General features: G+C 33.1%; 1 protein-coding gene across 2 annotated transcripts in view; it reads left to right on the top strand.

Moving 5' to 3' along the window:
* LOC100160586 (hydroxymethylglutaryl-CoA lyase, mitochondrial) overlaps window positions 1-9,363 on the top strand; it is a 23,342-nt gene extending 13,979 nt beyond the window's left edge. The window contains exons 1-6 of one of the 2 annotated variants that reach the window (XM_001944064.5): window positions 1,442-1,883; window positions 6,678-6,844; window positions 7,060-7,183; window positions 7,260-7,472; window positions 7,919-8,107; window positions 8,692-9,363. In XM_001944064.5, coding sequence (XP_001944099.1) covers window positions 1,815-1,883; window positions 6,678-6,844; window positions 7,060-7,183; window positions 7,260-7,472; window positions 7,919-8,107; window positions 8,692-8,973 — 1,044 coding nt within the window. In that variant the 5' untranslated portion in view covers window positions 1,442-1,814 and the 3' untranslated portion in view covers window positions 8,974-9,363. Of the gene's footprint in view, window positions 1-1,441; window positions 1,884-6,677; window positions 6,845-7,059; window positions 7,184-7,259; window positions 7,473-7,918; window positions 8,108-8,691 lie in introns of those variants that run through there. The other variant, XM_001944114.5, reaches the window with a different exon arrangement.
* Window positions 9,364-9,921: the final 558 nt, after the last annotated feature.

Genomic DNA, 9,921 nt, shown 5'->3' with positions numbered 1-9,921 from the left:
TGCGCGGCAAATGCGCGTCCACACGGTGCGGCATTTATTTCCGGATTATCTTTCAGTAGACAATACTGATGATGCCGCGCGGCTTTGCCGAAAATACGTCCACACACACGGGGAATAGGCGAGCGGCACAAGCCGCGCGGCTTTCCTTTGATGTAGACCGCCTACTAGGCCGATCGGAAATTATGCCGCGCGGGCATCAAAAAAACCCGCAGAAAATGTATTTATTTATTCACACTCATGCCGCGCGACCGTGCCGCGCGGCAAAAGCTGCTCCGTCTGGACGCGCCTTAAGATTTCTGAGCAGTATGCACTATGCAGGAGACAGTCGACAGTGCCAGCGTCGCGCGTCGTCGCAATGTTTATTATTATTAATTACTTTATCAAGACTTCTGATTTCCAGAATTAATTCCAGTATTCTAAGAATGCCGAGTGCGGGGTGAGGCGGTTCAATCTAATTTTATTTACTTGCTAAGAACTGTGCGAGCGATCCCCCATCTAGCTAGTAGAGCGGCTATAACAATGTACCCGGCGGCCCGAGGCAGTATATTTGACTGCCTTGGCTGGCGTTTTGCGCATGCGCCATTCACAATATTGTATGTGTTTACACCGCACACCCGTATACCACCTCCCATGCATTAACATAGGCAACTGCCTCGTCGAGTGCCGATATCGAGCCTCTAGCCGTGGCGGCGCGCTAGATTGGATTGAACCCAAACTGCAAGGTTAGGTATTATAGCTTATGAATTAAAACGTTACTGCGACGGGGCTACGAGAGCCATTCTCCTTTTTCATGCAAGTTGTATACAAAAAAAATTAATATCAAATATAAATTTAGGTAAATATAATAAATTACGAAATTATGAAAAACTAAAAAGTAAAAATTAACTAAAAAATTGCGCCCCAATCAATTTTGCACCCTAGGCACGTGCCTTGGTGGCCTATGCGTAAATCCGCCCCTGTACACATGCATTAATATTATAATATAATAATATCACGTCTTTGTGTTTTATTATTATTGTTGTTGTTTATAATATTATATTACATTATTATTCTCGTCGAGAGATCGGTCGACCTTGGACGGTGTTTGCAACGAGCTCTAACAGAGTTCGCGTATACCGTTCAATGATATAATATTACTATCGTCGCCGTACACAAATACGCGTACAACACGAATTTATTATAATAATATGTAATATAATAATAATATAAATAATAAATATTATATTATATTATTATCCTCCTATTATACCTCCATAGCACCTACCTGCCTGTCCGTATAACTATATTATCCAATATTATTATTATTTAGTATATTTTACGTTTCCGCGGAAACTTGTCGATGGCGCCGAGACCCCTTCTCCACGACGACGTCGCGTCCCCTTCGCCCTCGCGCACCGCCGTCGTACCGGCGCACGTCGTTATAGACCTAACGGCCGGTCGACCGGCAGTCAGTAACAGTATTCGCTTGGTCGCGTTTCGTAGGGAGCTGCTCGTGCATGGCCCCAATCCCGACTTACCTAGCTGTTATTGTATTTGCAACACTTTATTGTTGTTTTATTCCACCGGTGTGTTTATAACTAACTGTGTGCGTGCACGTGTGTTAAATATAATATAATATTATATAAAATATTAAAAGACACTACATAATATTATATATAGTAAAATATCGTATAGTATCATTGCTGTCGGTGTATATATCAACAATATACCTGTATTATATTTATATAATATATAATATATATACATATAAAGATCGTTGTCGAACCAGAATTTTGGCCACCCGGTGCGAGAAAACATACGGCGTACACACCGCGATGCATTTCATCAACGACGTATCAAAGTTCATCTACAGCAGTCTCAGGAACGAATCGAGCAGGCTTAGGGTACGTATCTCGCAGCGTGACTACATAAATTCCTATATTTTGCTACAAGACCGAGACACAATTCATATTGTATACAATAGGATTTGATTTTCAGTATATACTCGTACGATTTATGAACATTCATGCACGTCTGCACTAGGCCACTTTTGAATTTTTGTCTGTATCGGTTAAAAAGCTTACCTACCTATTTATTTATTTACTATTCGAAACAAGTAAATGACAAAACTAGTTTATTTGAAAGCCTCCATCAACGGGGCTAATGGTTGCCGGCTGGTACGTAGACAGAAGTATTATTGTAAGTCATCGTGGTATAATAGCATATTATTATTGTACGTATCTTTTTCGCCGATGACTGTCGATGTTTTTCCGCCACTGCATTTCACTGCGCGCAAGCAACATATCGTTGTGACTATACAACAATATTATTATAATCATTATTATTCATTCCGTCCATTTGCGAACCGCCCACGTAAACGTGTGTGCATTTATACGTCAGATACGAGTAGTTGTATACTGGCATACAGCGTACGACCGGCAAGGTGGACGCGATCGGAGAATAATATTATTGTTCTCTGTATATAGAACACAGTGTTATTGCTGTTATTATATTGTAATTTGTAGTTATACGCCACATCTCAAGCGTGACGTATCCTCAATAAAATGGCATACAGAATAATATTGTGATTATCGAGCCCATCGGCATTCGGCTAGCATGCCGTACGGGTTAGCCGCTCGACTATAATCCTTGGATTTGAACTCTACACGACTACACAGGTCGAGTGTGTATCTAAATCTTCTTTGCATAAGACGTAGGTACGTCTCACTGTCTCAAGATCACCACCCGACTCGTAATCATTGATTGTATTAATAATGGACACGTTGCGCGTGTATCTATAAATCCTTGGGAAAGAGTGTAAGGTAATAATAATATAGGTGTAATAGTAATTATACAGGTGTAGTGGTGGGCCGTGGTCACCAGTGAATACGATTCAATTATTCAGAATTTATACGAACCTTGACAGATCGATATAAAATACGTGTAAGTATTGTGTGTGTATATCAATTCAGACGATAATAAAAAAGAGCTCATTATGTGCATATTATATTGTTTTTTTTTAAATTTACAGCTGCACATTGGCATCATAGATAATATAATATTAACACGTAAATTTCAATTATATGTACACAATATTCGTCCTTCTTTACATATTTAGACAGTAGTTTTGTTCACAGTATTGAACTACGACCTATGCTCATCACATCGATATACAAGCATAATAAATAATAATCATTTGTCGTTTATATATTTTCACCTATGGTTATGTGCATTACCAATAAGACCAATAAGATAACATAGATAGGTACCCTCGGAATAGGTAGCTAATCAAAAGACTATAAGACAGTCTATTGTTTGTATACAATATACGTATTGTAATAGCCAATTGGTATATTGTTTTAATATATTGGCTATATGTGCACAGGATTGCTTATCAAAATATGTCGTGCGCTATTCACTTACACTTTTCGTTTGTTCTTACTATCTAAACGCAAATAATACGTTCATCATTTTGGAAATGTTTCAAATTGATTTGGGTTTCGTCAAAGACTGAAGGTTAATCCATTAAGCAATCTTAACTACGCTAATGATGTGTATAATATCCGTCTTCGTTTTTCTTTCTTTCTGTCGGGTTTATACAGGACAAGAAAACAAATCAAATCGTAAACTCAACTTTTCCCAATACAGACAAACAATCTAAATAGTTTTTAAGTACAGAAACAAAACAAAAACCTGTCTCTGTGTGAAATCCAGACAGAATCGATTTAACATTTCCTCTTCAAACATATTTACTATGTTTTATTGATAATAATTATTGTGTTGTGGTTTTGTTATTTATTAAATATTTGCAACAAGTTAAATGCTATGTGTTTTTCCATTGACTTTGCAAGACAATTAATATTTCAAGATAATATTATGTATTTAGTGTTTGGCACCTAAAGAATACTAATTTCACTGTTTGACGAAGATCCGACACCAGTGGACAATGTCTGTACGAATAACCTTATTTCAGTCATACAAATGAATTAATTATCTTTAAAATCCATAAAATTATAATTATCTGAGTAATAAAATCCAGTATTTATATAGTGTGTCCAAAAAGTAGAAAGATTAAGTTAGATTTCTGAAACCCTAAACGTGTAGTCTATGGTAATAGTAGAGATTATAAATTATAATACAATATTATGATAATTATTGATACCAATAATCGTCAAATGAGATCGTATGTCTTTCCTTTCCTTGCATTTTCTACAATAATGTACACATTTATAGAATATAATATTTTATCTAATTTCGAATCTTAGTAGACAGTATACATTTTACTATTTTAGCTATTGTGTTGTTTACCAATTTGTAATTACTATGAATTATGTATTGTTATAGATTACAAATATTACGCAATTATAAATGCAAAAAAAAGTAGCATAAAGTACTTGGTACTTAGTAGTGGGTAGAAATAATTTACCTACTAAGAATAATAGTGACTGCAATGGCAATCAACAAGTTCTTGTCGACTATTTGAGTATTACAATTCTCTCGTTGTCATGTTCGTTGAATAGTGATAAACTCATAAGTCCTATTTAGAATAACGTCATACGCGTTTTTCGTATACAATTAGTATTTGCTAATATGTTTATAACGAGACTACGGGAGCTTTTATGATGATATTCGACGTAATTAACAAGTCATCGTGTGTCAATTGACAAGTACAAAATTGCTTTTGAGGATATAGGTAATAAAATTTCATTAGTATGCTCGAAATCGGTTTGTATACCACGCAAAGCGTGTTTAATCTTTAATATTATTAAAGTAGAAGGTATTTGAATTGTTGAAGTATCATTTTTTCACATGATTACATGAGTGATAATATTAATAAGTTAGCGGAAGTTTTTGTATCTAAACTATGCTTTTCAAGATAACCTTTTCGACTTCATAGTAAAAACCAACGTTTATTACGAATTAATAATAATTCTTAGAACTTTGAAGTGATAAAAACGATTAATCCTTTTACTATACTTTTTCAGAAGCCCTACTTGATTGACATGAACGATTAAATAAATATTTTCAAGAATGATGTATATTATAAGTTATAAGTTTTAACGTTTCGTGAAAATGAATATTGACAAAATTGAATCATTAGATAAATAATGTATAGCTACTTAAGAAGTACTTATATTATTTTCGTATTTGGTATCATTTATATTATAGTAAAATGACTAAAATATGACGATCTCATTCTACTAAAACTTTTTATGATTTCATATTCTTATAAATAAAATGCATTCAAAGCGTGTCGTTAATATTGTTATAATATTATCAATTACAAAATTCAATATTAGTTACGGCATTGTCCACTCAGCATAATAATATTATATATCCATACAATCCATTTACATTTAATAATGTAAAAATATAAAATCGATTTTCGGACACGCACGTTACTTAACTTCATTCATCTAGCATTGCTGATTTAAAAAACGTGTCCTATTATTGCGTCTAGTCGGTTTGTGTCTTTATATGTATCCAAAGTATAAAACGAAGCTGTCACTATAATAGGTAATAGGTAGGTACTAAGGTACAACTGCTTCATGTTTGGGCGGATGTCATTATGTCAACCTTGATAATATTTATCTTCAAACTAGGTACTGGACTACCACATAATTGTATACTTACATTATGTTCTTATAACAGTTATTTGTGTATTTATATATTTTGTTGATTATCAAACCTCGAAAAACTCTATCTCGTTTACCCTGAATAATACTATAGCCAACTATGGTATATTATTCACCTCGTACCTTGGAGGTATAAAAAATAAAAATCAGAATTTCAATTAGTTATTACTTATTCACGCGCAGAGCTTTTAATGTACAATTATTTTCTAATAAGCTAATAAATATATATATTGAACGATCGACTCACAATAGTATTGTATCGACCGATTAAATCAAATTTGATATCGTTAAGTATACCGTATAAATCCTCCAACAAATAATTGATTAAAAACCTATATATTTAAAAAAAAATGATATTCAAATTAATATTACTTTATGGAAATATTTATTTAAATGCGACCATGATGGGAGCAGCTGAAATTATATTTTTATTTCACTTAGAATCACCAATGCCATTGTGCAACGTTCGTTTAACAGGTAAACGCAGACGAGATAGTATACATATTATATAGGTATTTTTAAATTCCTGCATCTAAAGTAAAATATTTTAAACTGTTAATCTTAATACGCAGTTAGTTTATAACAACAAACAAAACTATCACGTGACCTCCAAAATATAGGTATATTTATTTTTTAAGGTTCTGTTGACCCTGATAAGGTCCATGACTTTTTCATTTTAACAACACACCGATATCTATTTCTAATATAATTGGTAGGTATAAAAAAATTGTTTGTTCCTTGTGTTTGGCAATTGCAATAATGCATAAGTACTGTTACTTTATTTGCGTGTCTTGTAAGTAATATCATTCCACAATTGATTTATGTGTCAGTGACTGTTAAATTATTCTTTTTTATATCATATTCTCTAGCCTATATGTAGAAATAGTATTTAATATCAATTACGTGGAATTTAAACATTTGACGAGATATTAAATTGACCTATGTGTCAATAATAAGTATCTAAATTTCTCGATAAAATTCCTTTTTATTTTCCGAGTTACATATTATAATACTTGAATTGAAAAGAAATAAGCTTAAAATTAACCGTAATTTGTTTTATAGAGCTATGCGGTGAATTGCGCTCAAAAGTATCCGACAAAAGTTCGGGTCGTCGAAGTAGGACCGAGAGACGGTCTACAGAACGAATCGAAAAATATACCGACGGATGTTAAAGTGGAGTTCATAAACAGGCTGTCTGCGACAGGCCTTAAAAACGTTGAAGCTACTAGGTGAGTGTAATAATGTGTAATAATGGCCATCGTGTAGACCGCAACGTTATAATTTTACCTAAGTGTAACCTGCAGTAACCACTAAAGGCACTTATCGTATATTATTATAACGTATGCTATAATATTATATAGGTAGCACTATTCATTATTAGCTATTACGTTTTTTTAAAAAAAATTATATAAATTACTATACCTGTGGTTCGTTTTGGTTTTAGTTTCGTTTCGCCGAAATGGGTGCCGCAAATGGCTGACCACTCAGACGTGTACAGCAGGATCGACAAAGTGGACGGTGTGTCGTATCCGGTGCTGGTGCCAAACATGCGAGGTCTGCTCACAGCTGTACGTATATACTTACTAACTTACTCGACACATGCATTGTGTACGACCTGGTTTCATGTTTCGATATCGTTTTTAGATGCAACATGACGTAAAAGAAATCGCAGTTTTCGGGTCCGCTTCCGAAGGGTTTAGTCAAAAGAACATTGGCTGCAGCATTGCCGAGAGCCTGGAAAGGTTCGAAGACGTAGTGTCCACAGCTCTGGACCACGGCATCAAAGTTCGCGGGTACATTTCCTGTGTGTGTGGTTGTCCGTATGACGGCGCTGTGTCACCCCACGACGTCGCTAAGGTATAGAGGACATAAACTAGTTACTACAAGTACACACATGAATGCAGAATGTCTTATATTTTTTAGACAGAAGTACATTTTAACTGATTAACTGATTTAATTAAACTGTCTATGTATATTTTTTTTAAAACCACACAAAAATGCTTATGCTTAAAAGTGACTTATATTTTTGGGTATAATATATGAGTGATCGTATGAAATATATTTTTTCGGTTTTAGAAAGATTCTCATACATTTTCAAAAATATTATACCTTATATATTTATTTTACCTATAACAAGTGCCTCCTTAAAAATGTAATAATTGATTCATAAATTTAAACAGAAAGTCCTTATTCATTCAATGTAATATATTGTTATTATTTAATTTAATATGCATCCGTGTTATTATTTTTATAAATATAAGTATCTGACTAATAAAATTGTATTTACCTATCTAAATGTTTAGATGTCCGACGCGTTATTCAAAATGGGCTGTTATGAGATTTCTCTTGGAGACACAATTGGTATCGGCACACCGGGCACGATAAGAGCAATGTTACAAGAAGTCATGGAAATGGTGCCTGTCGAAAATTTGGCACTTCATTGTCACGACACTTATGGGCAGGCGCTGTCTAACATACTTACTGCTCTGGAGGTACGCACAAAAACCCGGTTTTCTCGAATCTTTGAAAATAGTCAAAAGTTTGACTCTAATGCTTTGACTTGATCTATCCTATAATTTGTATAATATATCTTATTACAACGCTCGAATATGAACATTATATTATTTATTTATTGACATATTTTAAATCCTATTTACCATACGTCGTAAGTGTTTTTTTAAATTTCTAAGTGACTATGATTTGTACAATTATTGGAATAACACCATGCATGAATAAATATTAATATACGAATTATATTAATTTCCAATAGGGATAAAATGAATTTGCATAATATCGATAAATTTAATTCAAAATAAGTAAGACACAAATTTGATTCAAATTCATGTGGACAAAATCACCCACTTCACCGAATGATGCATCTTACGAATTGTATTAATTACTTAGCTTAAACTATTTTTTTGTTTTTTGGCCATTAATGAATTTATTAAATATGTTAAAAATGTATGTTTCACTGTATCTCCATGTAATTTTGTAAAATTGCCCGTTTGGGCGTTAAATTAAGTATTCCACAACGTATCATTCAATATAATACAACGTTATTATTTTTTTGTTCCAGATGGGTATTTCTGTATTCGACTCGTCGGTAGCCGGTCTTGGCGGCTGTCCGTATGCCAGAGGTGCTTCCGGTAACGTGGCCACCGAAGATCTGGTGTACATGCTACAAGGAATGGGCATCGAAACTGGCGTGGACATGGAACTGTTATTGGGTGCTGGCAGGTATATTTGCGAGGAGCTGGGAAAAAATACGGAATCCAAAGTGGCCAAAGCGTTGTCCGGAAAAGAAAAACCCATGAAATTCTTGCAATCGTACAGGAACCAAACATCACTCAAGAACTAAAGATCTTCAAAAGCCTATAAATTATTCCATTTCACTCATTAGCACTCAAAATATTTCTATTGTTTGGTGTAATTTAGTGAACTTTAAATTATTTATATAAGACTGAATCTATTATTTTTGTCGTGAATGTGACTTTGAACGTAATTTTTTTATATTTTACTATCATGTATGGATGATTTACATAATATTTTATTTTATTTCTATTATTATTATTATTATCATTATCATTATCATACTTATTACATGTGGACAAATACACGATTATGTGACAGGCGCAATTCGTGGAACAAAAGGCTGTGCACTTGGATGGTGGCTTAGCTCCCAAAAGCGCAGTATCTCCTCTAAAACGTTTAATCGAATTGCGTCCATCTGTGTTACCCAAGCTATAAGGTTTATAAATATAAACTTATTAGTAAAAAACGATTTGAGTTTTCCATCTACTAATGTATTTTTTTAGAATGATACTATTGAGTGTAGTACCTACCTAATATTATATAATATATTTTTATAAACGTTTATTTTTAATATATTGAAAATTAAAACGAATAAGTTTTGCATATTATTTAATAATTGTATTGCCATGCAGGACGGTTTTATTTATTTTTATTTATTAAAAAATAACTATTTTAAAATTCATGGTAAAAATATGAAGAGTTGGATCAAGTGAATTATTAGCTTTGTATAGCTAGTCATCAAATTATTGATTGATTAATAATAAATCGGAATCGTATGTAGTACACTAGTACATTATAAAACTTAAAATTCTTAAATTCAACTGAATAGCCAACAATGATAATACGGAAGAAGAACATCATAAATAAACTTAATATATATGAATAATCAATTCTTTAAGTAGAACTATTTATTTATTGTTTATATCATTGATATTTAAATAAACAGAAAAGGTTCAATCTTCAGTGGCATAGAGATAGGTACAGAAAAGATTTT

Source organism: Acyrthosiphon pisum, chromosome A1, assembly GCF_005508785.2.
Source record: "Acyrthosiphon pisum isolate AL4f chromosome A1, pea_aphid_22Mar2018_4r6ur, whole genome shotgun sequence".
NCBI lineage: Eukaryota > Metazoa > Arthropoda > Insecta > Hemiptera > Aphididae > Acyrthosiphon > Acyrthosiphon pisum.
The sequence above is the reverse complement of the archived record's forward strand: the minus strand, read 5'-3'. Positions and strand labels throughout refer to the sequence as shown.